Source organism: Oncorhynchus mykiss, chromosome 17 (genome assembly GCF_013265735.2).
Source record: "Oncorhynchus mykiss isolate Arlee chromosome 17, USDA_OmykA_1.1, whole genome shotgun sequence".
Lineage (NCBI taxonomy): Eukaryota > Metazoa > Chordata > Actinopteri > Salmoniformes > Salmonidae > Oncorhynchus > Oncorhynchus mykiss.
Window position 1 is genome coordinate 40,345,707 of NC_048581.1, and position 19,184 is coordinate 40,364,890.

Sequence of the window (19,184 nt, forward strand, 5' to 3'; positions counted from 1 at the left end):
ATTAATCGTCACCTTTTTCAGTCTCGTCTGAACGCCGTTGACAAGTTGAATCAGCAATATAACATTTGGTTTAATTATTTATTTACTAAATACCTAAATAATCACACAGAATTACATGTACACAGGATGAATTGATTGATTACATTGATCTTGTCATAGAGGAAAACGCCCCTAGCGGACGGAACCGGTTACACAAAGAAAGGGGGTTGGATTTGAATGAAAGCGCAGGAAGACTGAGGAACAAAAGGATTGGGTCTCTATCGGACCTTATGCTATCGTAAATACAGAATCTTATGCATTCTAAATAACCGGCCATTTGGAAAAGGAAAATGCAAGAAATATTTACTCTGAGCTGTGCTTCGATAGATTGGTTGTAGATGGAAGGCTGGGTTGCCCAGCCTTAGATCTCCCTGGTCCTTTGAAGAATATTTCTCGTCGTAGAACGGGTACGTTGTAATAACGTTGTGGTACCCTGTCTTTCTGAAGAGATTGTCCTTCTTTTCCTAGCCCAAGTCGAGTTAGCAGCAGCTGTAAATGTCTAGGATGTATCACTTCCTTAGTGAATAAGAGTTCAAAGTCCATACCAAGTTGCCATTCTATAAGCTTATGCTATATTCTGGCTGGTATCGTCAAAATTCATCCTTCCAGCATGTCGATTGTCACCTCCAAGTTGAAATTCTCCAATCTAAATGTATGGACATCAGTCCTCACGTCACCGGGAACACAATGTTAATTTCGTTAGGTTGTAGTCAGTCAACCATTCGCAACCAGAGCTCACGCTGAGGTTGGCTTAGTTCTGTAGTTGATATTAGCCCTTTTAAACGTATGGACAGCAGTCCTCACGTCATCGGGAACACAAGGTTGACTTTCGTCAATGGGCTTTTGTGGTGGTGGAGAGAAGGGCGTGTTTCATAGTTCACAACCAATGTCGTTTCACTTGGGTGGGGCCACTGAGTGAGCATAGTTCACTTATGAAAATAATTCTCTCATATAGAAGCTAAAATTATATTTAATCTTTTCACAAATAGTTTTTTATTTAAACATTTAAATTGCACAACAATTCCATGTGAATCTGATAACTAGGATGTGTAGACTTTCCAAGATACAGTTTGTCATCCTATCATCAGTAATAATGTCTCAGACGATAACTGATCTGACAAATTCTTTAAGTACCAACGGATATTTTCAACTGGTTGAATTACCGAAATATGGTTCCGTTCCCCAACCTTTTGATGTTACCAGACTCTCTCTAAGAGTCCAATCTGTAGAGTAGAGAGCGTAAAGAGGCAAAGGTATTTATGGAGGTCATAAACCTCACCAACAGGGAAACGTCATGACAAGTTACTTTTTTACATTACCCTTAAAACTACTACTATTACTTTGAACGTTGTAGCTATAGATTTCCCCATTAGAAATTGCCCATATTAGCAGTATTATTTCATTTCAAACTTCACATTTCTTTAATGTATTCTACTTATCGTAATAATCGATATCAGTAAAATGTCCCGAGACGTTAAGTATACACTCACACTCATACCATTTTTAGGTGCTTTGATACTTGCACTGTCTGAGAAACTGCCAGGAACTAATCCTGGAAGGTGTGGTGGATATAATTGACTAGCATCTCTGCTTAATTACTCACCTGTCTATCCAGGAGCTCTTATACCGATACAGCTGCATCGATGATCCCAGGTTTGAAAAGTTCCTGTCACGAATATGGTGCCTTATCAAGAGATACCAGGTAAATCGGACTCCCCCCTCCCCCTCTTTCTACGACGCCTCTTTCTATTTTTCTTTGTCTTATCCTCTTTTATCACTGCCAAAGTAGTAACATTGTTATGAATCTGTTGGGAGGCAATGCTCTTATAGTCCACCATCCCCTTCAACTTCTTGTTGCTCTTTCCTCTGCATCTTTTCTGTCTGGCTACATCTGATGTTTGTTTGTGCTGATGTCATCGTTTATTGTGCTGATGATATCACTGTTTTTTGTTCAGGTGATGTTTGGCGCTGGGGTGAATGAGGGGATGGGCTTACAGGGGGCCCTCCCTGTGCCTGTCTTCGAGGTACTCAACAAACAGTTTGGGGTGAGCTTTGAGTGTTTCGCCTCGCCGCTCAACTCCTACTTCAAGCAGTTCTGCTCGGCTTTCCCTGACACCGACGGCTTCTTTGGGTCCAGGGGGTAGGTTTAGATTTACTTCTCATCACAAACAATACATCATTATATGTGGTCTACGCTAGTGTTTCTCAACCTCCAGTCCATGGTCCTGCACCGGTCCGTGGCATGTTGTTGAACATTCCCAGAGAGTCTAATTCGGTCAGATTTACAATGCTTGTTTCAATATAAGGACCCTGACACTATAGTATACCAGTTCCTGACACAAAAAAGGATTGAGAAACACTGGTCTACCTCATCTCAACTTAACAGAGACCACCGAGGCATGGGCCGTTTACTTTTAGTAATTTGTTAATCTATGGGTTTCTAGTTTGACTGTTCTAAAATATTCTCTTTGCCTCCAAGGCCCTTTCTGAACTTCTCACCGGCTAGTGGCTCCTTCGAGGCCAACCCTCCCTTCTGTGAGGAGCTGATGGATGCCATGGTGACACACTTTGAGGTGCTCCTCCTTAGTCATTTCTTCCTCATCACTAGTTGAAAAGATGGCGCCGTACTGGATCTCCGACCTAACATGGCAATTTTTTATTTGTATTATTTATTTTGGGCTACCCAAGAGGAAATGCTGACATTAGAGGCAAGAGAAGGGGGATCCTGGCGAAATAAAGGTGAAGGGAGAACCGACCACCTCTTCCCTCCATTCTACTTGATAATAAGATGGATTACCTCCGATCGCTGCTTTGCTAGCAACGGGACTCTCAAAACTGCAATATTCTCAGCTTCTCTGAAACATGGTTCTCGGACAAATGTTCTCCTTTCACTGTGCCGACAGGACAGTGGAGTTGGGAAATCGAGGGGGGAAGAGGTTAGCCTCTTCATAAACAACAACTGGTGTGCTGACTCGACCGCGGTAGAAGTCTCAACCCATTGTTCACTCGTCTTGGAATACCTGATGGTCAAATGCTGACCCTTTTGCCTCCTGAGGGAAATTTCTGCTGTTATTTTGACTGTTGTATACATTCCACCTCAGGACTAGAAAAATAACAACCTGGCACTTAACAAACTGTACTAGGCTATAGCCAAGCAGGAAAACTTAAATCCATACATTTACAAGCAGAAGCTCTAATAGGAATTACCATTGGCTCGCTCTGAGAAAATGGTCTCCAGAATCAGAGTTGATGCTACAGACTGGAATATGTTCCGGTACTCCGCTGATAACATCAACAAGCTAACCACCTCCGTCACTGGCTTTATAAGGAAATGCATCTTTGATGTTTTCACAGCTATGGTTCGCTGCTTCCCCAATCAAATGCCCTGAATTAACACCGAGGTTGGTGCTAAACTAAAGAATAGGGCTACCGCAAACAACCCTGAGGCTACAGCTGAGGACAGGAACAAGTACAATAAGTCCCGCTATGACCTCCACAGAGTCATCAAACGAGCAAAAGGACAATATAGGAATCAGGTGTCATTTTACACAGGCTCCGACACACACTGCATGTAGCAGGGGCTACCGTCCATTATGGATTACAAAGGGAGACACAGCAGTGATCTCCCCAAAGATGCATCACTCACTACCAGACGAACTCGATGCATTTTATGCACGCTTTGACAATAACATTCTGCCGGGTGTGAGGGCTGCCAACAACACAGAAGATTCGGTGATCTTACTCGCGGAGGCCTATGTAAGTAAAGTATTTAATCAGGTCAAGGCCTAGGGGCCTTTTTATTTGTATTTTTTTATTTCACCTATATTTAACCAGGTAGGCTAGTTGAAAACAAGTTCTCATTTACAACTGCGACCTGGCCACGATAAAGCAAAGCAGTGTAACAGACAACAACACAGAGTTACACATTAAATAAACAAGCGTCAATAACACAATAGAAAAAGAAAGTCTAAATACAGTGTGTGCAAATGGAGGTAAGGAAATAAATAGGACATAATAGCGAAACAATTACAATTTAGCAAATTAACACATACACTCAATTAGTATTTGGTAGCATTGCCTTTAAATTATTTAACTTAGGTCAAACGTTTCGGGTAGCCTTCCACAAGCTTCCCACAATAAGTTGGGTGAATTTTGGCCCATTCCTCTTGACAGAGCTGGTGTAACTGAGTCAGATTTGTAGGCATCCTTGCTCGCACACACTTTTTCAGTTCTGCCCACACATTTTCTATGGGATTGAGGTCAGGGCTTTGTGATGGCCACAATATGTCCACATAATTTTCCTGTCTCATGATGGCATCTATTTTTTTAAATACACCATTCCCTCCTGCAGCAAAACATCCCCGCAACATGATGCTGCCATCCCCATGCGTCACGGTTGGGATGGTGTTCTTCGGCTTGCAAGCCTCCTCCTTTTTTCTCCAAACATAACGATGGTCATTATGGCCAAACAGTTCTATTTTTGTTTAATCAGACCAGAGGACATTTCTCGAAAAAGTACAATCGTTGACCCCATGTGCAGTTGCAACCCGTAGCCTGGCATTTTTTATGGCGGTTTTGAGCATTGGCTTCTTCCTTGCTGAGCGGCCTTTCAGGTTATGTCGATATAGGACTCGTTTTTACTGTGGATATAGATACTTTTGTACCTGTTTCCTTCAGCATCTTCACAAGGTCCTTTGTTGTTCTGGGATTGATTTGCACTTTTCTCACCAAAGTTTGTTCATCTCTAGGAGACAGAACACGTCTCCTTCCTGAGTGGTATGACGGCTGCGTGGTCCCATGTTGTTTATACTTGCGTACTATTGTTTGTACAGATGAACGTGGTACCTTCAGGTGTTTGGAAATTGCTCCCATGGATGAACCAGACTTGGGGAGGTCTACAGTTTTTTTTCTGAGGTCTTGACTGATTTCTTTTGATTTTCCCATGATGTCAAGCAAAGAAGCACTGAGTTTGAAGATAGGCCTTGAAATACATCCACAGGTACACCTCTAATTGACTCAAATGATGTTAGGTAAATTGGCCTATCAGCCATGACATCATTTTGTAGAATTTTCCAAGCTGTTTAAAGGCACAGTCAACTTAGTATATGTAAACATTCTGACCCACTGGAATTGTGATACAGTGAATTATAAGTTAAATAATCTGTCTTTAAACAATTGTTAGAAAAATTACTTGTCATGCACAAAGTAGATGTCCTAACAGACTTGCCAAAACTATAGTTTGTTAACAAGAAATTTGTGGAGTGGTTGAAAAATGAGTTTTAATGACTCCCAACCTAAGTGTATGTAAACCTCCGACTTCAACTGTAGATGTGCAGATGATGATGTGCAAGTAGAAATACTGGTATGCAAAAGAGCAGAAAATAAAATAAAAACAATGGACTGATGGTATTCCAGGGCTCGTTCTTGGAGCGGAACAGCTGGCAGGTATATTCACAGTATTTTAAACCTCCTTGTTCCAGTCTGTGATCCCCACACTTTAAGATTACCATAATTCCTGTTCCCAAGAACTCTTAATTCTTCATGCCACAATAACTACCACCCTGTAGCACTCGCATCTGTAATCGTGAAGTGCTTTGAGAGTCTGGTTATAGCACACATCATCCCAGACCCCTAGACCTACTCCATTTTGCATACCGCCCCGACCGATCCAAAGACGACGCAATCTCAATTGCATTCCACACAGCCCTCACCCACCTAGATAAGAGGAATACATATGTGAAAATGCTGTTTATTTACTACAGCTCAGCGTTCAACACCTTTTTCCCCTCCAAATTGGACTTCCTGATGGGCCAACCCCAGGTGTGAGGGTAGACAACATCACCTCTGCCTCGCTGACCCTTGACACAGGGTCCCCAGAGAGGTGTGTGCTTAGTCCTCTCCTGTACTCCCTGTTCACCCTAGGGCTGTTGTGGTGACTGTATTACCGCCACACCGGCGGTCATGAAGGCAGTCAAATTCCACGTGACCGTTTAGTCACGGTAACTAGACATTTCTAAGGTCTGATTCTGCTGCTGGTCATTAGTAGCCTGCCAAACGTGCATGGTACTCAGCACTTTGTCACTCTAGTCACTGACATAAATGCAAATGTTATCGAAAATCTAATCAAACACTTCATGAGAAGGATGAGCTCATGTTGCGCAGCATTTCTATAGGCAATGCAATTGCGCAAGAAAACAGTGATGGTATCCACTAACGAGGACAATCCCATCCGCTTTCTATAGGCTATGCCTACTATATTTATTTCTCAATGTTCCTAATATTAAGCACATTGCTTATACACTGCTCAAAAAAATAAAGGGAACACTAAAATAACACATCCTAGATCTGAATGAATGAAATATTCTTATTAAATACTTTTTTCTTTACATAGTTGAATGTGCTGACAACAAAATCACACAAAAATGATCAATGGAAATCAAATTTATCAAGGAGGTCTGGATTTGGAGTGACACTCAAAATTAAAGTGGAAAACACCATTACAGGCTGATCCAACTTTGATGTAATGTCCTTAAAACAAGTCAAAATTAGGCTCAGTAGTGTGTGTGGCCTCCACGTGCCTGTATGACCTCCCTACAACGCCTAGGCATGCTCTGGATGAGGTGGCGGATGGTCTCCTGAAGGATCTCCTCCCAGACCTGGACTAAAGCATCCGCCAACTCTTGGACAGTCTGTGGTGCAATGGTGGATGGAGCGAGACATGATGTCCCAGATGTGCTCAATTGGATTCAAGTCTGGGGAACGGGCGGGCCAGTCCATAGCATCAATGCCTTCCTCTTGCAGGAACTGCTGACACACTACAGCCACATGAGGTCTAGCATGGTCTTGCATTAGGAGGAACCCAGGGCAACCGCACCAGCATATCACAAGGGGTCTGAGGATCTCATCTCGGTACCTAATGGCAGTCAGGCTACCTCTGGCGAGCACATGGAGCTGTGCGGCCCCCCAAAGAAATGCCACCCCACACCATGACTGACCCTGCCAAACGTCCTGCACGGTGTTGGGCTGTAAGCACAACCCCCACCTGTGGACTTCGGGCCCTCATACCACCCTCATGGAGTATGTTTCTGAGCAGACACATGCACATTTGTGGCCTGCTGGAGGTCATTTTGCAGGGCTCTGGCAGTGCTCCTCCTTGCACAAAGGCGGAGGTAGCGGTCCTGCTGCTGGGTTGTTGCCCTCCTACGGCCTACTCCACGTCTCCTGATGTCCTGCCCTGTCTCCTGGTAGCGCCTCCATGCTCTGGACACTACGCTGACAGACACAGCAAACCTTCTTGCCACAGCTCGCATTGATGTGCCATCCTGGATGAGCTGCACTACCTGAGCCACTTGTGTGGGTTGTAGACTCCGTCTCATGCTACCACTAGACTGAAAGCACCGCCAGCATTCAAAAGTGACCAAAACATCAGCCAGGAAGGATAGGAACTGAGAAGTGGTTTGTGGTCACCACATGCAGAACCACTCCTTTATTGGGGATGTCTTGCTAATTGCCTATAATTTCCACCTGTTGTCTATTCCACTTGCACAACAGCATGTGAAATTTATTGTCAATCAGTATTGCTTCCTAAGTGGACAGTTTGATTTCACAGAAGTGTGATTGACTTGGAGTTACATTGTGTTGTTTAAGTGTTCCCTTTATTTTTTGAGCAGTGTATTTACAACAGGAGTATAGCCAAACTGGCTGGCATGAAAATTAATGACACGAAAAGCGCCCTCCATTTGCTATTTAAGTGCATAGATGACATGTATTTTTTCCCGCTGCCCCTGTTTTGAGGTTTCCCTGTTACAGGTGCATGATAATGGTCCTATCTAAATCAAAACAAATATCACACATACAGTGGCTTGCGAAAGTATTCACCCCCCCACCCCCCCGGTCATTTTTCCTATTTTGTTACCTTACAACCTGGAATAAAAAATAAAAAAATTGTAGGGATTTGTATGATTTGATTTACACAACATTTATTTTTGTGGTACAAACAAGAAATAAGACAATAAACTTGAGCGTGCATAACTATTCATCCCCCCCAAAGTCAATACTTTGTAGAGCCACCTTTTACAGCAATTACAGCTGTAAAGTCTCTTGGAGTATGTCTCTATAAGCTTGGCACATCTAGCCACTGGGATTTTTGCCCATTCTTCAAGACAAAACTGCTCCAGCAATACCTCCTGGTATAGAGATCCTGGATGGCAGGAAGCTTGGCCCCAGTGATGTACTGGGCCGTTTGCACTACCCTCTGTAGAGCTTTTGCGGTCGGAGGCCGAGCAGTAGAATCTTTTGAGGATCTGAGGACCGATGCCAAATATTGTCTCCTGAGGGGGAATAGGTTTTGTCGTGCCCACTTCATGACTGTCATGGTGTGCTTGCACCATTTTAGTTTGTTGGTGATGTGGACACCAAGTAACTTGAAGCTCTCAACCTGCTTGTTTCTGGGATGATGGTGTTGATGTGAGCCATGACCAGCCTTTCAAAGCACTTCAGGCTACAGCCGTGAGTGTTATGGGTCGGTAGTCATTTAGACAGGTTACCTTAGTGTTCTTGGGCACAGGCACTATGGTGGTCTGCTTTAAACATGTTGGTATTACAGACTCGGACAGGGAGAGGTTGAAAATGTCAGTGAAGACACTTGCTAGTTGGTCAGCGCATGCTCACAGTACATGTCCTGGTAATCCGTCTGGCCCTGTGGCCTTGTGAATGTTGACCTGTCTAAAGGTCTTACTCACATCAGCTGTGTGATCACGCTCTCCGCAGTCTTCCGGAACAGCTGGTGCTGTCATGCCTGTTTCAGTGTTATTTGCCTCGACGCGAGCATAGAAGTAGTTTAGCTCGTCTGTTAGGCTCGTGTCACTGGGCAGCTCTCGGCTGTGCTTCCCTCTGTAGTCTGTAATGGTTTGCAGGCCCTGCCACATCCGACGGGCATCAGTGCCGGTGTAGTACGTCTCAGTGTTAGTCCTGTATTGATGCTTTGCCTGTTTATAGGTTCATCGGAGGGCATAGCGGGATTTCTTATAAGCTCTTGGGTTAGAGTCCCGCTCCTTGAAAGTGGCAGCTCTAGCCTTTAGCTCAGTGCGGATGTTGCCTGTAATCCATGGCTTCTGGTTGGGGTAAGTACGTACGGTCACTGTGGGGACGACATCATCGATGCACTTATTGATGAAGCCAATGACCGATGTGGTGTCTCCTCAATGTCATTGGAGGAATCTCGGAACATATTCCAGTCTGTGCTAGCAAAACAGTCCTGTGGCTTAGCAGCTGCTTCATCTGACCACTTTTTTTATCGATCTAGTCACTGGTGCTTCCTGCTTTCATTTTTGCTTGTAAGCAGGAATCAGGAGGATGGAATTATGGTCAGATTTGACAAATGCAGGGCGAGGGAGAGCTTTGTATGCATATGTGTGTGGAGTATAGGTGGTACGGAGTTCTTTTTCCGCGTTATTTTGTTTTCAAAATATGTTAAATGAGCGAGGAAAAGGCCATTATTGAACATTGGGTGAGACATTGTTACTAATTTGTAAATATAGCCAGTTTGTTATTTAGAATGATTTATTTAGGTTTTTAGAGGGAGAGAATCCAAAACCTACAGGCATCTCATGGGTCTCCAAGTCGAGACAGGCACTGTTATTGAACCATTATCTGTAGCAACACAGCTTGCACTGTGATGCTGTGTCTTGGACCGTTGCACCACTCAGGCATTGTACAACGTGACCGGTCGGGAGTGGGCTACAATACTACAGTAAGAGCAGAATAATCCTAACAAAATATATATTTTTTAAACTTAGTGTAACAACCGTTTTAGTAAGTAATACTGAAGTCATGCACAATTATCAGTTTCTATTTAAATGCATATCGCCCATTCGTTGTCAGAGACACAGTAGGATACAAAAGCATAGTCAGTGCTCTAACTCCCCCTTGCGCTGGTCTGGAGCAATGAAGCTGTGACGCAGGGTACCGTACTAAACCACAAATTACGTCTAAGTCCCGCAGCATAATCACAAATATTTTAGTGGAGCAACCACTGTACATGCATGATTGCATTTGCAGTAACTTTTGAAAATGATGTTTTCCGTCAGTGGAACATTTGAGCTTTTAGCCTACTGCCATGTGCGCAATGCTGCAATTATAATTTGAAGAAATAGCCTAATAGTTTATCAACATTTTAAGCTAAACGTGCTGATCTGTTGCGTCAGCCACATTGCGTAAAAAAGGTATTTTGATGCAAGTGGTTGTATTCATTTTGGATCTATCGCATCCCACAACTGTCCCAGACTATGTTTGGAATATTTATTTCTCGCACAGAATAGAATAGGTTGACTTTTGTACTATGGGGGATAGTAGATTGACATAGGCAAGTGCTTTGCTGTTCATTAGGCCTACTCATCTTGTTGGCTGACTCGATCCCATGGTGGAGAGCCATGTGAGTGAGAGGTGATTCGGAGCACTCGGGGAGAAGGGCACAACGGCCACTGGTCACTTTTTTTAGGGTGCATTACGGCCTGATGTAGTGTGTACAGCCTGCGTAAAAAACAAAGCATAGCTCATACCTTTTCAAGCAACTTTTTTCAAAGATTCAGTCGCATCATGCAGCCTTACGATGTATTAAAAATCCAAACATATAGTCCAACAGTTGAAGAACAACTAAAGTTACATTAATAACTCTAAATTGAGTATATAGTAATAGCTTTTTATTTGTTAACCGCTCAACACAGAATAGCCGTATGTGCACAGAATATCCTTTCTATTTTATTCAGCTTTGTTCAATTGTATTCTTCATACTATAAAATAATGCCACGGAATTCTAACCAAATCGTGTCTGCTGAATGAACTGGTGTAGTCCACACCCATATGGCATTGCCAGTTCAGGACCTAACATAAGGACAACTCCGATTATGCTATTCTGTTCTTCTGAAATAGACTACATTTTCTTCATATCATGCTTCTTTAGACCGGTCTAAAATAAATAATGGATTTATTGTGAAGGTGTAGGCTATATTATATGGATGTATTAGACTTTAAAATGTAGATGTTCCAAAGGTCTGCATCAGTGGCTTGTAGGCTGTGTGGAAGCCAGGAGATGCTAAATGTATTTAATTGATCGTCAATTACTCTGAGACCGACGGTTATTTGCTTGACAATCACCGGTTTTGTGAATGGCGCCGACAATACAACCAACAGATGGTGGTCAGTGACCTGGCAGTGTGGAGCCGGAACAACAACCTCTCCCTCAACATCAATAAGACCAAGGAGCTGATCGTGGACTACAGGAAAGGGGGGGGCGAGCACGCTTCTACCACATCGACGGGACTGCAGTGGAGCAAGTCGAAAGCTTTAAGTTCCTCTGTCCAAATCGCTAAGAACTTAAAATGGCCCACTCGCACAGTCAACTCCCTCAGGAGGTTGAAAAGGTTTGCCATGGGCCCTCAAAGTTCTACAGCTGTACCATCTTGACTAGCTGCATCACTGCTTGGTATGGCAATAGCACTGCCCTCGATCGCATCACTGTGGCTGAGCTCCCTGCCATCCAGGACCTTTATATCAGGCAGTGTGGAAGGAAAGCCCAGAAAATCGTTAGACTCCAACCACCCAAGCCATAGACTGTTCTCTCTGCTTCCACACAGCAAGCGGTACCTGTGCATCAAGTCTGACAACAGGCTCCTGAACAGCTTTTTTATCCCCATGCCATAACATTGCTAAATAGCTAACAAAATGTATACATTGGCTATCTGAGTTGACCTTTTGTGTTTTAGTCTTATTTTTGCACTGTCTCCATGCACACTCACAGGTCCCTGCACACGACGCACACTAATACTCCAACATGCATACAAACATTCACTCCATAATTTGTTCACACACATAATATGCAGATACAATTATACTGACTCTACACACACCCACTGACATGCAATCATCATATACACTGCAACTACTGTTTATTTTATGAATATAAACACAACATGTAAAGTGTTGGTTTCGTAAGCTGAAATTAAAGATCTCAGAAATGTTCCACATGCACAAAAATATTATTCCTCTCCAATTTTTGGAACAAATTTGTTTACATCGCTGTTAGGGAGCATTCCCCTGACAGGTGTGGCATATCAAGAAGCTGATTAAACAGCACGATCATTACACAGGTGCATCTTGTGCTGGGGACAATAAAAGGCCACTCTAAAATGTGCAGTTTTGTCACACAACACAATGCCACAGATGACTCAAGTTTTGAGGGAGCGTGGAGTTGGCATGCTGACTGCAGGAAGGTCCACCAGAGCTGTTGCCAGAGAATTTTATGTTCATTTCTCTACCATATGCTGCCTCCAACATCGTTTAAAAGAATTTGGCAGTATTTCCAACCAGCCTCATAACCGCAGACCACATTTAACCATGCCAGCCCAGGACCTCCACATCTGGCTTCTTCACCTGCGGGATCATCTGAGACCAGCCACCTGATGAAACTGTGGGTTTGCAAACTTAACAATTTTTACGCAAACTCCCAGAAACCGTCTCAGGGAAGCTCTTCTGCATGCTCATTGTCCTCACAAGGGTCTTGACCTGACTTGATCTTGTTCTTATTTTTAGCTTGTGTATTTTTTGTTCCACCTTGTTTTATGTAGTATTACATTGTTATTGAATGTTGCATTGTTGAAGTTAGCGCTTGTAAGAAAGCTATTTCACTATGCTTGTGCATGTGGCATTAGAACTTGAAACGCATTTAAAGTAAACATTCACCACTCAAAGTTTTCCAATATGTTTGTACTTCAAAAGTGGTCTGAGTCCATGAACCACGCCATCTGTTTAGATCCCACTATGTATAAGGAGAAAATCTGCAGGACTTCCATTTCCAGAGATTTTATTAAATAATGTACTGTGTCCTGTAGGAACTACTGGAGAAGTCCAGTGAGCTCCTATCCTTCATCATATTTGTCCCGGAGTGGCGAGATCCGCTGACCCCGGCCCTCAACCGCATGGAGACCAGCGCCTTCCTCCGCCATCATATGTCGGTGCCCGCCTTTGAGCACGAGTACCGCAGCGGCTCGCAGCACATCTGCAAGAAGTGAGTGTCCAACACCGTAGAGTCACTTCCATTGTTCTGACTAAGGTTGTCAAGATACCAGTATCGTGCTACTTAGAAGTATCATGGCAAGGAAACAAAATATGAAGCAGACTTAATTTCTTGATGAAAACCGTCCTTATGCTGGAAACAAAGTCTTGTGTTGTCACGTTTGTTTATTTTCCAACCTATAGCACACAGTATTTGACAAAGAACCAAATGGTGTTGTCTATGCCATGGAAAATCAAGTATAGTTGTATTGTGATACAAAAGCTGAAGAACATGCGCACATCCAGGTACTTTTGCAGGTGCTGGAATTGTAGGTGAATTTATACAAATAAAAAGGTAAATACTGCACACTGCTGGTCATGCGGCCACGTGATTTTATTATAACAACATTTCGACCTTCAGGTCTTCATCAGGCATCCATTTCCCAGTCGGGGGGAAGGTCCTAATATACAGTAGAAGTCGGAAGTTTACATACACTTAGGTTAGAGTCATTAAAACTCGTTTTTCAACCACTCCAAAAATGTCTTGTTTTAACAAACTATAGTTTAGTTCATCTACTTTATAGTTCATCTACTTTGTGCATGACACAAGTAATTTTTCCAACAATTGTTTACAGACAGATTATTTCACTTATAATTCACTGTATCACAATTCCAGTGGGTCAGAAGTTTACATTCTCTAAGTGCCTTAAACAGCTTGTAAAATTCCAGAAAATTATGTAATGGCTTTAGAAGCTTCTGATAGGCTAATTGATATCATTTGACTCAGTTGGAGGTGTACCTGTGGATGTATTTCAAGGCCTACCTTCAAACTCGGTGCCTCTTTGCTTGACATCATGGGAAAATCCAAATAAATCGGCTAAGAACTCAGTAAAAAAATTGTAGACCTCCACAAGTCTGGTTCATCCTTGGGAGCAAATTCCAAACGCCTGAATGTACCACGTTCATCTGTACAGACAATAGTATGCAAGTATAAACACCATGGGACCACGCAGCCGTCATACTGCTCAGGAAGGAGACGTGTTCTGTCTCCTAGAGATGAATGTACTTTGGTGTGAAAAGTGCAAATCAATCCAAGAACAACAGCAAAGGACCTTGTGAAGATGCTGGAGGAAACCGGTACAAAAGTATCTATATCCACAGTAAAACGAGACCTATATCGACATAACCTGAAAGGTCACTCAGCAAGGAAGAAGCCACTGGTCCAAAACCGCCATAAAAAAGCCAGACTATAGTTTTCAACTGCACATTTGGAGAAATGTCCTCTGGTCTGATGAAACAAAAATAGAACTGTTTGGCCATAATGATCGTTATGTTTGGTTGAAAAGGGTGAGGCTTGCAAACTGAAGAACAACATCCCAACCGTGATGCATGGGGGTGGAAGCATCATGTTGTGGGGGTGCTTTGCTGCAACAGGGACTGGTACACTTCACAAAATAGATGACACGAGGAAGGAAAATTGTGGATATATTGAAGCAACATCTCAAGACATCGGTCAGGAAGTTAAGACTTGGTCGCAAATGGGTCTTCCAAATGGACAATGACCCCAAGCATACTTCCACAGTTGTGGACAAAATGGCTTTAGGACAACAAAGTCAAGGTATTGGCAGGCTAACAGCCTGCTGCCTGGCCTGCACCCTATTTCATTGTGGAGCTAGAGGAGTTAGAGCCCTGTCTATGTTGGTAGATAAAATGAGAGCACCCCTCCAGCTAGGATGGAGTCCGTCACTCCTCAGCAGGTCAGGCTTGGTCCTGTTTGTGGGTGAGTCCCAGAAAGAGGGCCAATTATCTACAAATTCTATATTTTGGGAGGGGCAGAAAACAGTTTTCAACCAGCGATTGAGTTGTGAGACTCTGCTGTAGAGCTCATCACTCCCCCTAACTGGGAGGGGGCCAGAGACAATTACTTGATGCCGACACATCTTTCTAGCTGATTTACACGCAGAAGCTATGTTGCGCTTGGTGATCTCTGACTGTTTCATCCTAACATCGTTGGTGCCGACGTGGATAACAATATCTCTATAACGTAGTGTCCAAAGCATGGAGGCGCTACCAGGAGACAGGCCAGTACATCAGGAGACGTGGAGGATGCCGTAGGAGGGTAACAACCCAGCAGCAGGACCGCTACCTCCGCCTTTGTGCAAGGAGGAGCAGGAGGAGCACTGCCAGAGCCCTGCAAAATGACCTCTAGCAGGCCACAAATGTGCATGTGTCTGTTCAAACGGTCAGAAACAGACTCAATGAGGGTGGTATGAGGGCCTGACGTCCACAGGTGGGGGTTGTGCTTACAGCCCAACACCGTGCAGGACGTTTGGCATTTGCCAGAGAACACCAAGATTGGCAAATTTGTGACTCCAAATCCAGACCTCCATGGGTTGATAAATTTGATTTCCCTTGATCATTTTTGTGTGATTTTGTTGTCAGCACATTCAACTATGTAAAGAAAAAAGTATTTAATAAGAATATTTCATTCATTCAGATCTAGGATGTGTTATTTTAGTGTTCCCTTTATTTTTTTCAGCAGCGTATTTTTAAATCAACCAGATTTTTTGTCTCACCTGTCCGTATATTGCTGCAGTGCTCACTGATCCAGGTCTTAAGGATTCGACGGGTTTCCCCTATGTAACACAGACCGCGGGGACATTTCAACATGTAAAGAACATTGGTGGACATGCAGGTAATCAGGCCTTTGATCTTAAATCGTTGTCCTGTGCTGGGTAAATGAGTCACATTTTATACTTGGCACTGCCCAAGTACCCTTTCGAAAAGGACTCTCCCGGATGCACCCGGAATAGGACACTAGCATAGTTGCAGTCTAATTGCACTGTATGAAGGGAGTTTAAATGTCTTTCTCACTTCCTCTCTCAGGGAGGAGATGTACTACAAGGCAGTTCACGGCACGGTGATCATCTTCCTGCAAAATGACGCCGGCTTCACCAAGTGGGAGCCCACGCCGGAGCGCATCCAGGAGCTGCTGGCAGCCTATCAGGTCTCCCAGCGAACATTGGGCTCCCCAGTTCCCTCCTCCACCTCCTCTGCGCCCACTATGCCCTCCCCAGCCAGTGCGGGGTTGTCGGGCAACAAAGACTCTACTGCCGCCAAGACGGCACCTAAACGATCGACCAGTTTGGACACATCACCCGCTAGCCAGGAAAACAGCAGTAGTTCTTGTAGTCCTCTGGAAAATACTACACCACCTTCCGAGGCAGCCAGCCTTTAAAAGCAAGGGAGGGGACATGGGTGAGAGTAAGGTGCGTTTTGGGGATGGGGACCCTACAACTGGTGCTGAGAGAGTGTGGGGTGAGGATTTGGCCCTGGACTACTCGGGGGCTTGGGTAGCCTACAAAGGAGGGCCTCTCCCCTAAAATAGGTTTACTTTCTCTGCCTCGACTATTTAATATTAGTTCTACTAGGTTTTTATGATTCTGGTCATTATTTACTATAGTGTCTCTCGTTGCTTTTTATCAATGTAGCTAGTGGTAGCGGTTTACTAGGATTTATTTTTCCATCATTGTTGCTGTCATTGTCAGTAATTATTGGGTAATTCTATACCTTGTTCATTGGCCTTTTGCTGTAGAGTGCGTCCAAAATGGCACCCTGAGAATAGGGTGCCATTTGGGACATACATTGTGATCTGCTCCCGGACAGCAGGATTTGGTTGTCGGTTTTGACGTGTGGATTTGAAAAGTGGGTCCTTGGAAAATATTTTTGTTTTGTTTGTCCAAAATCCTCTCTATCCCTTAATAGGTACAGAAGGGAGGTGTGTCATTGGGTGATAAGGCAGCTATGTTTCTAACCCCCTTAAGCCTACAAATAATTTAGAGGCAATCATTGTACATAGGACAGCCATCAGTAAGTTAGAGCAGGGTTTCCCAAGCTAGGTTTTTTCCCTAGCAGTACACAGTGATTCAAATAACCAAAGCATGATGAGGAGTTGGATGTTTTAAATCAGCTGTGTAGTGCTAGGGGGAAAACTAAAATGGGCACCAAGGGGGGCCCCAGGATCGAGTTTGGGAAACCCTCAGGGTACTGAACGAGAGAGATTGAGGGCTTTGAAGACATTGCATTTCTTTGTGGACAATTTTTATGCAGGTCACACATACCACAGAGTAGTAGTTGCATATCGGCCAATACACCATTTCCATATCTGCAGTTAGAGGAGTTTTGTAAAAAGTAAATAAATACAAAAATCAATAAATGCAAATACAGGCCATTAATACATCTTACAATGGCAAAAATGTTGTAAACCATTGGTAAGCGTTGGCTCGAGCAACAGCTGAATTACTATGCCTTTCCCCCTGCGCTGTGTTTGTTGACCTGGCTTGTTGAGCAAAATACAGTACGTCCCTTTGCTTATAACCCTATCCACGTCTCTAAAATATGGTAAAGTACTAAATGTAATAATACCTGATGTAAATTATACCCTCGTTAAACATATTCTGTGATTGTGTTCAACCTGGTTGCGTTATTTTCACATTGTAGTGCATGGTATGGCATGGAAACATAAAATAGTTATGTTGTTTTTAACCCCTCCAATCTCAATTTTTATATGTTTACACCAGTATGACATTAGAACGCATCACTGGGCAGCACAATGAATGTACATTTTTAAATGACAAAACAGAAGGTCTCAGTGCCATGTGGGACGCATCTATCGTCCCTATGTAGTGCACTACTTTTGACTAGGGCTTATAGGGTTCTGGTCAAAAGTAGTGCATTATATAGGGAATACGGTGCCATTAGGGATGCATCCAAAGCGATGACATTAGGGATGCAGCCAAAGAGTCCTTCTGGAAGAACTCCATCAATCAGGCCTTTATGGTAGTGGCCAGACGAAAGCCAGCAAAAGACACAACAGACCGCTTGGAGTTGGCCAAAAGGCACTTAAAGACTGATCATAAGAAACAAGATTTGGTCTAAGGCACTGCATCTCAGAGCAGGAGGCGTCACTACAATCCCTGGTTTGATTCCAGGCTGAACCACATCTGGCCGTGATTGGGAGTCCCGTAGGGCGGCGCACAATTAGCCCAGCGTTGTCCGGGTTTGGCCGGGATGGGCTGTCATTGTAAATAAGAATGTGTTCTTAACTGACTTGCCTAGTTAAATTAATAAAAACGTCTAATTTGCAAAAACGTCTAAAAACCTGTTTTTGCATTTTGGTAGATTGATAAGGGGACCTGAAATCGAACCAGGGTCTGTAGTGATGCCTCATGCAGTGGAATAAGTGCAATAACTCAATCTGGCCTTATACTCCTAAACAACGCAATTTTTACACGTTGGCTAAGGGTAAAGTCAAATTTTAGTTTTAGGAACAGAAAACTGTATTGAGATTCAACGATGAGAAAATGTGCATAGTGTCGGCCAAAATCCGTCTCGCGCGATCTTCTCCCACTGCCGGCCACCGGGCTTCCTCTCATCTCCATATTTGGTGGTGAGTGGAAACGCCAAAGGGATGCTTCATATTTATATATCCGGGGAAACATCTGGCTCATTCTGTGATATAACTTTGGGGAAATAAAAACGTATACTGTCATGCTAGTAACTACAAGCCAGTATGCTGATAGCAGCGCGGAATAGTCAGTATATTCCAATGTTTGGTGATAGTCAAATTGATGCTGAAAGCCCCTACAAAGATGGCGGCTGCAATGGTTCATAAGCTTTCGTCACACGGACACGCTTTTACGCATGCGCTGAATACATTTTGGTACCTCCCGTACAATAGATGGCAGTCATATGTTCGTTTTGGTTTCTAGAAACAACATCGTCTGTCAAAGAACAATTGTGTGGTTAGAAAATGAGACTGTTGCTTTTGATTGCTGGAATATTCTGTAAAGTTACTCAAGGAAGTAATTTGACAGCACGCATTTAGAAAACCAAGTCTTATTTTGTACAAATATATATAAAATAACTATTCGCAATTTGACAATTGCCCACTTCTGCAAAAGCGTCGAGACGGAAAATAGTTTTCCTGGTCGCGAGCTACAGCGAGGATCTATTCAATCATCACATCCCAGACTGTTGTCTTCAAATTAATACTTGCTAAATGGGTGCTCATCGAAGTGAGGGACGGAGGGATT

General features: G+C 43.4%; 1 protein-coding gene across 5 annotated transcripts in view; it reads left to right on the plus strand.

Moving 5' to 3' along the window:
• The window catches only part of LOC110493889 (mRNA (2'-O-methyladenosine-N(6)-)-methyltransferase-like), a 54,865-nt gene that overhangs the window by 32,831 nt on the left and 2,850 nt on the right, over positions 1-19,184 (plus strand). For 3 of the 5 annotated variants that reach the window (XM_036949874.1, XM_036949872.1, XM_036949873.1), the window contains 5 exons: positions 1,655-1,741; positions 1,995-2,179; positions 2,519-2,612; positions 12,927-13,102; positions 15,976-16,358. In XM_036949874.1, coding sequence (XP_036805769.1) covers positions 1,655-1,741; positions 1,995-2,179; positions 2,519-2,612; positions 12,927-13,102; positions 15,976-16,327 — 894 coding nt within the window. In that variant the 3' untranslated portion in view covers positions 16,328-16,358. Of the gene's footprint in view, positions 1-1,654; positions 1,742-1,994; positions 2,180-2,518; positions 2,613-12,926; positions 13,103-15,685; positions 15,785-15,975; positions 16,359-19,184 lie in introns of those variants that run through there. The other 2 variants (XM_036949876.1, XM_036949875.1) reach the window with 2 other exon arrangements.